General features: G+C 43.1%; 1 protein-coding gene across 1 annotated transcript in view; it reads right to left on the bottom strand.

The window, feature by feature from the left end:
- LOC143293845 (5-hydroxytryptamine receptor 1A-like) overlaps window positions 1-12,975 on the bottom strand; it is an 88,865-nt gene that overhangs the window by 25,450 nt on the left and 50,440 nt on the right. The window contains exon 3 of the mRNA XM_076605132.1: window positions 2,164-2,181. Within this exon, the coding sequence (XP_076461247.1) occupies window positions 2,164-2,181 (18 nt within the window). The remainder of the gene's footprint in view (window positions 1-2,163; window positions 2,182-12,975) is intronic.

The raw sequence follows: 12,975 nt of genomic DNA, 5'->3' as shown, positions 1-12,975 counted from the left end.
CTTTCTTACCACAGAAACAACAGATCTCAAACCAAATGGCGGAGGAATATTATGCTCCATTCATCAAATTAACGTTCTTAACGGCTCTTTGTTATTCTGAGCGGTATTCTGACAGGTAACCGCCTCCATCGTTTGACGATACAGGAATTTGCCATGTACTAACCTAGAGTGCTGGGACTTGTGAAATAATCAGTCTAGACAATCAACCACGCCGCAATCATAATTTATTTACAAAGTGCTAGTCCAAAATAAGTTTCCAGGACAGTACTCTTTATACTCCATGTTTTTTCAAAAAGTTTTCTGCTTTACTTCCTTCTGGCGAGTTGGTGTTCAGCTCTGTGGTCTGCAGTCCTCCGTTCTGTTGGGCACCAATAAAAACAACAACAAAAACCCAACGAATGACGCTTAAATAGAAAATCAAGAATCGGTTCAGCACTGTTGGTTTGGGGGGTTATTTGTGTTTTAATCGGAAGAGATAGTATTTCAGTGTTGAGACTGTCGGTTATATGCTGTGGTTATGGAAATAGTTTTGAATAATGATTATGTAAAAAGCGTGATCTGAGATAAGAAGCAGGCACATACGTTCTTCTATTTCCCCTTTGGGTGACATTTTATGATGATCATGTGAAACATATCATGACTGTTATACAAAAAGAGAACATAGATTGGTTTCAAACGATAGGATAAATATACATTTGGAGATCGAAAGTTTTTTTTTCCGATAAGAACCAGTCGTATCCTTTAAAGCTCAGTCAGCCTAGGCTTATCTTCGAACTGATCGTTGGTAACTAATAATAATAATAATAATACGACGAGCGCTACAATAACTACAATCGTTTCGTGTTCATTCTATCATCATCAGTGACATTAGCAAGATTCAGTGCAGTTTCAGAATAGAGATATGAAATATTGTAAAAAAAAAAAAAAAAAAAAAAAAATCATATATGCATCTCTGGTTTTCTGCTTCCCCACTGTTCTCCAAGACATCCTCCTGGCAACTGTTCTACTCTACAACCCCCACTCCTTTCACCCCTTCACAACAACCATGTCAACAACATCAACAATAAGACTCAAATCAAAACAAAAAAAACAACAAAAAAACAAAACAACAACAACAAAAAACAAACAAAAAAAAAAAAAAAAAAAAAAAAAAAAAACCCGAAACAAAACAACAACAAAAATCAAACGAGACGGATTTAAATTCCACATAATGACAACAAAGAAAAAACGGAAACACACGCACACAAAAGAATAGATAAGATACACAGCAAACAAATCCATAAACACAATCCGTCGTTGAATTAACCCTTTATCCACACATAGAATTATGTAGTAATCTGTATAGTATTGGAAACAACAACTACAACAACAACTTCATCACATTTATACACTCATAACTCAACACAAAAGGCATGGCACGAGCATGCCAGTCTCATTCTCACAAGACAACGTCTCCGAACTGAAATGAGGATACATCATGCGCTAAATAAAACACGGAGAGGGGGAAAAAATAACATGAACACAGTCACTGGGAAATCACAGCTGGTACACTCGCTAGCACTAGTGGGGAATGCCATGAGGAAAGCGAGCAAGCGAGCGAGCAACAGGGATAGAGAGACAGAGACAGAGGCAGAGAGACAGAGACAGAAAGAGAAAGAGCGCGCAAGGCTTTAGGAATATATAAAAACATCAGGACAAAAACTGAAGAAGAAAAAACGCAAAAAAAAAAAAAAAAAAAAAAAAAAAAACAAACAAAAAAACATGACGTATATAACGGAATGCAAATTGGTGCGGATTACAAAGAACATGGAATAGTAAACAAAATCGGAAAAAAAAACTGGGAAGGGGTATGGTGGGAGGGGCAGACAAACGCTCTTCAAACTTGTCAGAAAAAAAGAATAATGTCGAAATAATAACAAATAAAATCGGCAACCAAGGTAATCGGGTGAAGGCAAAGTCCTCAAACGAAAGCAACGAAGTAAACCGTGCAATCGCAAACAAGTCGGGTCAATGGAACAGCTCAACGGAATGCAATGGCAAAAATAAAGAGTAAAAAGAATAAAGAAAAAAAGGGGGAACGACGGTTGCGCGCATCGGTTGAAACACAGAAACTAAAGGAAGGTTAGCAACCAGGATGGAAAAGAAAAAACAAACCACACTTACATAGTAGGCCACTGAAGTCTAGAAAAAACATAAAAACAGACCAAAAAATCAAGTTTGAGAGAGCGTCGTGCGTGGGTGGAATGGTAATCATAGGCGAGATGTGTTTCATTCAGAGAGACAATTAAGTTTATCAAAAAAAAAAGAAGAAAAAAAAGAGTGAATGAATAGGAGGAACACCGATCTGGTCATACTGATTTAAACGGAAGTTCGTCCCCCTCCCCCCTCCCCCCACACACACCAAATGATGACAACTGGATCAGTATTCCTCCTATGTCAACGACCAGCTTTTAATCAAACCTAAACAGATCTTGGCCCATCGCACGTGTGGCTTGAATGAAGGTGGAGGGGAGGGAGGTGGAGAAGGGTGGGTGGGTGTTGGGTTGAAAAGCCACCCGGCTGACTGAGCACCCAAACCACAAACACAGCTTTTGTCTTCGGGTCAAGCGAGGGACAAAGCTCCAGCCAAACAGCCCAGGAAAGAACTAGAGAAAATGGACTGATCATTACGTTAGTGCCTGCATTGAGGGAAGACAGTTTAAACAGGATGGGGAAACAGTGTGTGTTTGGGTCCAGACATCCGCATTCAATGACATGAGTCTGGAATATAAAAAGAAAGGAAAGTGTGAGTATGAATATCATTACTGACTGGTGGACCAGTGTGGTCAAGTAGGTAACGGTGGTGGTTTTTGAATGGAGTTATGATGCTGTCATTTCATTGGACTGGAGTTATGATGATGTCATTTCATTGGGACGAGAAACATTGTGTCGAGATGTCATTGTCCTCGGACGAAGAATGGAGCCACATGGTCACCATTGTCCTGGAGATGGGGTGGGGTGGGGGTGGGTAGGGGTGGTGTCAAAGAGAAGTCATTCATCTGGAATAATGCCACGGAATGTTATTTCCTATTACGAAAAAGAGAGTTTTCGTGGTGGTATGCTGGCGAATGATGTCACATAATAAAAAAAAAATATCGTCAGAGGTGTTGACAGAGGGAGTCTGACCATGATACACGTCATTGTATTAAGCTGTGGAATGAGGTCATGAAGACATGAACGATCTCAGGCCACTTGCTATTAATGTCATAAGCATTATGATGAGAATGATGATGATGATGATGATGATGACCATGTTGACTGTTGTTGTTGTAGCCATAGAGAATGCCCATTTCAACCCTTTCTCATTGAGATACCCTGATATCTTCTCTCATTCCATTGCTAACTGGTTCAAATATTTTCGTTTCTCAAGATCATTAATCAAACTATATCACAGATACAGAGTAACATCTTTCCAATTATTTCCGTCGACTATGGTAACAATCACTATTTGTGCCTCAAGGCATTTCCCAAACACTCCTCAGACCAGAGATAACAGACAGTGGTTCTTTGTCTCTCCAACAGGAACTGTTGGACCCTCTCTTTTCCCCTGACAAATGACCTCTTTTTTCCCGAAGCTATTTGAAAAAGAAAACGAGTTTTGCCTTTTTTTTTTTTGGCAAACGATTTCAAAGATAACCGAAAACGGTGGTTCCTTTTCATTGTCTCGTTGTTCTCCCCGAATTATGTTGTAAAGTGACCTGACCAAATTATTTTTTTTCCATAGGAAATGTCAAAACTTGTGTTCCTCACAAACCTTTCCACCAGGTCTGTCTGTCTGTCTGTTTGTCTGTCTGTCTCTTTCGTCTTCTCTCCCTTCCTCTCTCCCTGTACACGACACAGGAAAGCATTCTTTATGTTCTTTCTCCTTGCCAACACGTCAAAACTTGTTTGTGACAAAAAAAACAAACAACAAAAACAAAAAAAACTGGGTGACTATCACGGCAATGTCAGTGTCATGGCCTGCTGCAGTGTATTCTAATTCTTTTTTTTTTTTTTTGAAGAGAGAGAGAGAGAGAGAGAGAGAGAGAGAGAGAGAGCATTGATTATCGAAAACATTCCAGGACCAATATCGTCATACACATAGATGTCTCTTCCTCCTCCCCCCCCCCTCCCCGTCCGTCCCCTCCTCTCTCTATGTCTCTCTGTCTGCCAGCTTCTCTGTTGGATATATGAAAGGGAGGAGGAAGAATGAGACACGCAGGAAGGAAGACATTTTGGCCAAGTGACCAGTAATACGGCCGTACACTCGGCAACCGATATCATGATGTCCAACGTATGGAAACCCCATAATTGCATACGCGAGTTTATACACACACACCTTGAACTGGAAGTGCAAGACCGAGACAGTGACGCAATCTGTTCTCAGCATACACTGATTATTTACAGGCAGACAAAAAAACAAAACAAAAAAAACAAACAAAAAAAAACCCAAGACGTGTCCCGCTCAGTAACTGTGCATAGCGACATCCGGTATTTTTCTTCCCAAACAAAGAAGGAAACGCATGTGTGTTAGAAACCCACTGGTCACACCATGCACATGCTTTGGTCAGATCATTGCAAAAGATTTAAAAAAAAAAAAAAAAAAGAAAAAAAAGAGAGAAGAAAATGCGCACCTTTAGTTAGGGATGGGCGGTAGGGGGGCGGTAGGGGGGCGGTAGGGGGGAGGTAGGGGGGCGGTAGGGGGGAGGGTTAGTTTAAATGGAAGATGCGAGTTGAGTGGGTGGGGGAAAAAACCGTGGGGAAGGGGGAGGGGTGGAAAGTTAATTTCTTTGTCTTACATCTCCGTCTTCTTTCTTTCTTCCCTTTTCTTCTTTTGTTGTGTCTTCAGATGTGTCCCTGCAATAAAAAGAAATAATTACTCGGATATCATTCTTTAACTATTTTCAGTAGATATTTTTGTACAATGCATTGAAGTCTTCTGATAGCCTTTTTTTTGGAAGGGGGTGGGGGGGGGGGGGGTCGTTTCAGCATTGTCACATTAACCAAGAAGTCCTCCTCCGACTGACGAAGGAGAGACTCGTGTAAAATGTGTTTGGAAGAAGAATGACACATGGAAACATTGGTGCTGATAGTTCACAGTGTTGTCCTCAGAGACAGGGCTTCAGAGCAAGTGTGTTCAGGTCATTCTGGGGATGAATTCGGGGAGTGCTCGTTTATTTTCACAGAGAAAAAAAAATACAAGAACATTTTTCCACAGTAACAGTGTTCTGGTGAGAGAGTCACTAACAGAACGAATAAATAAATAGGTAAATAAATAAATAAACAAATAAATAGACAATGAATAAATAAATAGAAAATGAAATAGCATAATACAAGAAGAGAAGAAATAAGATACAAAAAGGTCGAAACATTCCAGACACCTCAAAGACAATACACTACTATTACTACTGCTACTGCTGCTCTGCTGATGCTGATGCTGATGCCGCTACTACCAACACAACTGAATCAACAGTAAGAATAAATCTCTAAAGGTAATATCGACGACTTACTGTCCAGCAAAAACAACCAAGAACGCTTTCCATAAAACGGGAAATAAATGTACGGATTCATTTCTACGCGCACGGAAGTACTGTCACCCATCTCTGCCTCGCCCACCTCAAAAGGAAATGATTGCCTGCTGTCAAGCTTGAGCAGGGATTCCACTTGAGATTATCGACTGTCCAGTTTCTCGCTTCAATCACACTGATAGCAGAGAGAGAGAGAGAGAGAGAGAGAGAGAGAGTAAGCCTTCAAGGAGTTGCAGGCTCTTTCCCAAGGACACAACCCCTCAGGCGTAACATTATCTTGTCAATGAATTTTCTCCATCCACAGCAGATGATTCCTTCTAGTCTCGTTGGTGTGTTTGTTGTTTGTTGCTTCTGTTGTCCTTGCTGTTGCTGTTAATGTTGAAATGCTGCTGCTTATAGCTTATTATTCATTTTTATACATGTGGGTAGAGATGCATAATGTCGCAGCCATTTTACACCGGATTCATTCCTCACGTTCCCCTGTTCATCCTTTTCTACCCCCCAGCCCCACTCCTTGCACACGACAACCCTCTCCCCCAACCGCCCCTCTCTTCAAGCATCGGCAATCTGTCCCCACAGAACGATGTTTTTGAGAAAGAAATATTATATATATCACCAAATGTAAGCACAATTTTAAGCAACCTCCACCCCCACACCCCCACTTAATCAAACTGCGTCAACAAAACACAACACAGAGACAAGAGATGTGGCAATGTTTATTTTCTATGCGTTACAGACAGACAACAGAGAGAGTCCCCAGTCCTGAGTGTGAATGACAAGTTTCTGAATAAATATCCTTGAATCTTTTTTTTTTCTCTCTCTCTCCCTCTCAGTTACATCATCAGTGCGTCCTGACTAATTCTCGTTGTTCACGTGCTATGTGGACAGGTGTGTTACCTTACCGGAGTTCTCTTCGCGCCTGGCCCCCACCCCACCCCCCACCCCAAAGCTGCTTTCCCGCCACTAGCAAAAACAAGTAAAATGACATGTCAGTGCAATTTCCTAGAGAGAGAAAGAGAGAGGAAGAGAGAGAGAGAGAGAGATGGAAAGAAGAGGGAGAGAGATAGGCGGGGTTATGGGGGGGTAAGGGGGGCTGTGTGTGTGTGTGTGTGTAGGGGGGGGGGAAACAGGGGGCAGGAGGACGGTAGGAGTGCCCAAGAAATGGATGTCTCCCCCCACCACCTCCCCTCCCCCAACCCCACTTTCCGGCTGAGAAAGAGGAGAAGGGGTGGGGGTGGTGGGAGGGGGGGCGTGGGGGTGGGGGGAAAGTTAGGTCGGGGTGTTTCGTTGTGTGTGTGTGTGTATTGTGTAGCTTTGTTTGACTCCGTCTGTGACTCATCTCTCGTCTGTTTGGGGTGTTCTTCCTCTGTCGGCAGTTCTCCAAAAAAACAAAAACAACAACAACAAAAAACCAAAAAAAAAAACCGCCTTAGTCAACCGAGAAAGGAAGAGGTTAAAAAAAAAACCCCACTAAAAGAAAGGGGAAAATGAAGAAAAAGCTAAAAACAAAAAACAAAGTGAAGGTCTCTCTCTCTCTCTCTCTCTCTCTCTCTTTCTGTCTCTGTCTCACAAAGCGGCTTTTGAGAACACCCCAGAGGCGCGGATCCTTTCAGTTGTGTGTGGTGTTGCCATGAGTAATCGGTAGACATCTGCGTTTAACCCGACAGACTGAACGAGAAAAAAACAACAACAATATGTTTGCTTGTTTTCGCGCGCACGCGCGCGCGTGTGTGTATGTGTGTGCGACAGTGTGTGTGTGAGTGTGTGAGTGTGTGTGTGTGTGTGTGTGTGTGTGTGTGTGTGTGTGTGTGTGTGTGTGACAGTGTGTGTGTAACTTTTTTCATATCAACGTCCTTTCATCAGAAACGATGATAGTCGAGGAAGGTGAAAGAGGTAGGTAGGTAGGTAGGGAGGGAGAGAGAGAGAGAGAGAGTGTGTGTGTGTGTGTGTGTGTGTGTGTGCGCGCGCGCGCTGGCGCTGGCGCTCCTATCGTCTGATCTGTTTTTCCAGCCTCAGCTAATCTGACGTAACACTCCAACCAGTTCGATTATCCATGTGTTCGCATGAAACAGACAAAGCTTTGTGACTGAAATCGTTTATCTATCTATCAAATAAAACATTTTTTTCCTTCCTGTAACAAATTTCTCGTATGATCCCTGATAATCAGTTATCAATGTTTGACAAGGTTGAACCACACTGAAAGAGGTTTTTTTTGTGTGAAATGATTATCGTCAAGAATCTAACTTGAAACCCCATGCCCATTATCACGCATGAGGTCTTTGCTAGACGGCACACAAAGACGGAGTGTGGATCTATTCATTGCGGGTCATCGCCTTCATGGCAAAGCAACTGACAACAGGATGTGCTGTGAACACCTATGTTCGTGTGTGTGTGTGTGTGTGTGTGTGTGTGTGTGTGTGTGCGTGCGTGCGTGTCTGTATCCGTGTGTGATGGTATAGTTTTGGAGAGGACGGGGTCAAAATTAAGGCAGCACGAACGTTTTGGAGGAGAGGTGCAGGTAAGATGACATGGCGTGACAGTAAAGACTTGTCTTGAGATACCGGGGCCGGAGAGGGTGCTGGGGATGGGGGTGGGGGTGGATAGAGAACAACTCGTTTCTTCAACACTCGCGGATGTTCCACGAGAGTTGCCACGTATATCATACCATTTTGTGCCAGGATAAGACCAATTCAATGAGCATTTTCACAGCTAAATATTAAAGGTGTTTTTTTTTCTAATGAAAACATAAGTGGGCAGGATGTAAAAGACTGATATAGAGAAAGAGAGAGAGAGAAGGGAGGGGCGGCGGGGGGGCGGGGGGGGGGGGGGGGGGGGGGGGTGCGGGGGGAGGGAGAGGGGAGTGTTTCACAAGGATACAAACATTCGGCATTGATGGATTGTCTTCCCCCAACTCCTGTTACAAAAGCGACAAGGTACAAAGACACATTGCAGAACAGCTAGGAAAACACGCAATCAGGCCTTTGCCGTCTGCATTGTATGCAGAACGGAGCACACACACACACACACACACACACACACACCACACACACACACACACACACACACACCACACACACACACACACACACACACACACACACCACACACACACACACACACACACACACACACACACTTCTCCTCCTTTTTTCCCAGTCTAATTCACAGTAAAATAGTAAAACAGAAATGCAAATTACTTTCATTTCTTCGTTTTCTAACACTTTTGGTATTTCTACCCATTCTCTGAAAAAAAAAGTTGTTTTTTTTTTTATCTTGGTGGGAATACTGTAATCCGGCTGTGACGCCTGGCGAATGCAATGTGTAATGTCTAAACTATTGGTCCTGTGTGTGTGTGTGTGTGTGTGTGTGTGTGTGTGTGTGTGTGTGTGTGTGTGTGTGTGTGTGTGTGTGTGTGTGTGTGTGTGTGTAGCATTGTTAATTTCCCGCAAATAATTGAATGATGGGTGTAGAAATAGGAAACAGGGAATTGCTTTACCCAGCCAAGCAAACAAACAAAAACTAAAAATACAAACAACAAAAATTTATTTAAAAAAAAAAGGGTGGGGGGAGGGGGTAAGGGGGGTCACCTTGAGCCTTCGAGTTTGCCCTTTTCTTTGACGTTGTCGGACCAAATGAAAGAGATTACTTGTTTACCCTTGAGGAAAGGGAAAAGTTTCTCTTACATACGAACGTTTTCCCTAAAAGGGGGGAAAAAAAAGAAAAAAAGAGAGATGCTGCATCTCAAAAAGGGGGATAATTTTCCCCCTTAAGAAATTTGGTTCCTGTTTCAAAAAACAAAAACAAAACCAAAAAAACAACAACAAAACAAAACAAAAACAAAAACGGGTGTTTGTTTTTTTTCTCCTGAAGATATGGGGCTCCCCCCCCCCTCCACACACACACACACTCCCCCTTAACGAAAATAAAATGCAATTCTGTTTCCTCCGAGTATACTTTGCAGAGAAATAAAACGCGACAATAGAATCTGTGGCGGGCTTGTATATCTACATATATATTCCAACACGATCTCAACTTTTCATATTCAGTGTCGTCTCCTTTGTTGGATTTCCCTTCCAACAGTTGAAAGCTGGGCGAACAAGGCGGGTGCGGGTTTAGCCAATCATCATCGTTTTTGCATTTTGTGAACGTTCCAAAAATGAGTGCGTTTGCACGCATATGGTTTTAAGTTAGAAGAAGAAAAAAAAAAGTCATCTGCTATGTTAACAGTGCTGTTGAAAACCGCAGCTGTGTGGGTGTTCCTTTTCCTTTTATTTTTTAGTTTATTTGTTTGTTTGTTCATTTTCTGTTTCTTGGTTCGTTCTTTACGAAATAGCCTTCTTTTAGTTTCAGCGGGGTCAGCCTTCCATGAATGCCTCCCTTGCTAAACAGACTGTGTACACATCCTGTGAAGACGTTGAACAGTGAAGCTTGTTTACTTTTCACTACTGTCAAATGTTGACATGGCAAGAAGAGAGAGGGGGGCTGGGCTGGGTGGGAGTGTGGGTGAAAAGAAAGGTGGGGGTAAGGGGGGGGGAGGAGGAGGGAGGGAATGGTTGACGAGGTAGGGGGTGCAACACTCAACTCTGGCTGGGTGTGGTGGCAGCCACTAATGTTTTCCTTCCCAACACCTCCCTTCCTACCCTATTAACAACTCCTGCCCCTCCCCCCCCCCCTGCCCCCCCCCCCAGTCCCCTTGCACAATCTCATTATTATCTTTTATTCTACTACTCCCTCATAATTTCTTCATCGTCATCTTGTCCTTCTGCGTCTTAAAGTGAACCCCCTTCTCCCTCCCCCCCCCCTCTCCGCCGCTGCCCCCGCCATCTGCTCCACCCCCCTCCCAACTCTCTTCCTTGGAACGCCTTTCATTACCTGATGAGTGGGGACGCGGGTTAACACTATGCTTGTGCATTCTGCCATTGCTGCACTCTGTGTGTGTGTGTGTGTGTGTGTGTGTGTGTGTGAGAGAGAGAGAGAGAGCATGGGCATTGCCGCCAATTTAATTCCAATGATTTTGAGGCTGTCACAGCTGAATGCCCCTTCTTCCCACCATCCTTCCTCCAATCCTCTCTTCTCTCTCTCTCCTCACACACACACACACACACAAACACACACTAGCACAATCACACACACACACACACACACATACATACACTAGCACAATCACACACACACACACACACACACACACACACACACACACATACATACACTAGCACAATCACACACACACACTAACAAACAAACAAACACACACACAAGCACAATCACACACACACACACACACTAACGCAGACACAAACACACTAACACACACACACACACACACACACACACACACTAACACACATACATGTGCACTTTCCTCAGATCGAATGGCTGGTGGGGTCTTTGAAAAATGGGGATACAATCACTAAAAGCTGCCATTGCCTTAACAACACCTTACAGGCTGACTTATTTATTGACAGGGTTCGGGTATTTACGGCCACAGTGAAATAACGTCTATTTTTAGCACACACACACACACACACACACACACACACACACACACACACACACACACACACACACACACACACCACACACACACACACACACACACACAGAGAGAGAGAGAGAGAGAGAGAGAGAGTACATCACCTATTTTCTTTCTGGTTGATATGTATCGAGCTGACAGGCTATATATATATATACTCTTAAACAAGTAACTGTAACGTAATCATTATCTGAATGAAATGATAATTACGAATGCGTTCTCATAATTATTTGTGGGGATTGAACAATGCCACACACACACACACACACACACAACACACACACACACATGTCTATCTCCCCATTTCTCCCTCCACCCCCTACCCTTCCCACACCCCCTGCTCCACTTCCCTTCTCCCCCCAACTCACCCCCACCCCCCCCCCACCCTACCCGCACCCACACCTCAAACCACCCCGTCTTTATTCTGACACGGGTAACACGCCAAAGGGCACAGTGGGTCGGGGGTGGGAGGTGGACAGCGAGGAGGAACACTGCCAACACGACTGCTGAAATCAATCGGAGACCAGTGTGTTTGTGTCAGAGCTGTCTTCAGCACGTCAGCCGTAAAACCAGTCAGTGCCCTCGGCCTGTCTCTCCACAAAGTCGCTTCTCAGAGGCTTCCAGGGTAGCGGCCAATCCGACTGAGAATGTTAGATCGATCATCAGGTATACAGCGACTTTCGTGAATGTCAGATCGATGAGGTTGTATAGGAGAAGCACCTCTGGTTGAGGAGAAGGGGGGTGGGGTGGGGTGGGGGTGGGGGGGCTTTCGATTGGTCGCATCCTATTTGCCTGACTTCACCCCCCCACACACACACACCCTCATCTCTCTATCTCTCTCCCTCTCTTTCTGTCTGTCTGTCTCTATCCAGTGTGATGAGTTCCGAATTGGTTGTTCGTTAACTGAACTGAGTGAATGGTTTTTACTGACTGAGAACGGATGAGGTCTCGCTTTTGTGTACACGTGTGTACGTGTGTGTGTGTGTGTGTGTGTGTGTGTGTGTGTGTGTGTGTGTGTGTGTGTGTGTGTGTGTGTGCGCGCGCATTTTGTATTCAGACAAAGATTTACAGATTTAAGAAATAATTCGGTAAGTATACAGAGAAAACCAAGAGTATTAACAAAAATCTAAAAAGGTAGAATATTCATTGCAATAAAAAAGGTATATCAATCTCATTTTTTTTAGAGTATTTCAAAACTGAGTTTGTAAACAACAGTTATTGCAAGCAATACGCAATTTACAGAGAAATAAAACAACAACATAATAACCAAGTTAAGATCGGGTGATTTCGAAAACTGGCGAAACAACAGCATTGTATGTGTCATGCTACTGGAAAACAAATTAAGTATTGGTTGTAGAATGATTTTCAAAAAACATTCTGCCGAAAGTATGCACATGTATTTACATGTACCCGACTGAAAAAGTATTCCATAATACCTCAGAGTAGCAGATTTATCAAAGAGGTAAATTCACAACCTTGTTTCAACCAACCATAGGAGCGTCTATTCCATCTTGATAAAACTTTACCCTGAGAAGTAAAGAGAATTCACCACCTCCAAGTCTGTTTTGTTTTGAAAATATTGTACGACGTCAAATCACTTAGAACCGTATATACATTTAATTTTGGAACATCCATTTTGTCAGTTTAGATATCATAAGTATTAGCCTATGTCTTGACTTCAATGACTTGGCTTATATTATCTCCTGACACCAACAGTAAAGGCATGAGGAGGCGGAAGAAGACAGAGAGAACATGAAAACGATTGCTTTCCGTTCACTATGTTTTGGTCATGCAAAGGCACGCGATGATTTTGCTGAGTAATACTGAGTAATAATTTGTTACAGTCAAAAGAGAATTCTTTTTTTTTCTGACATGATAACATTTCAGTTTGTA

The sequence above is a fragment of the Babylonia areolata genome, chromosome 19, assembly GCF_041734735.1.
Source record: "Babylonia areolata isolate BAREFJ2019XMU chromosome 19, ASM4173473v1, whole genome shotgun sequence".
In the NCBI taxonomy this organism is placed as follows: domain Eukaryota; kingdom Metazoa; phylum Mollusca; class Gastropoda; order Neogastropoda; family Buccinidae; genus Babylonia; species Babylonia areolata.
Note: the sequence above shows the minus strand (reverse complement) of the source record. Positions and strands in the feature narration are given on the sequence as shown.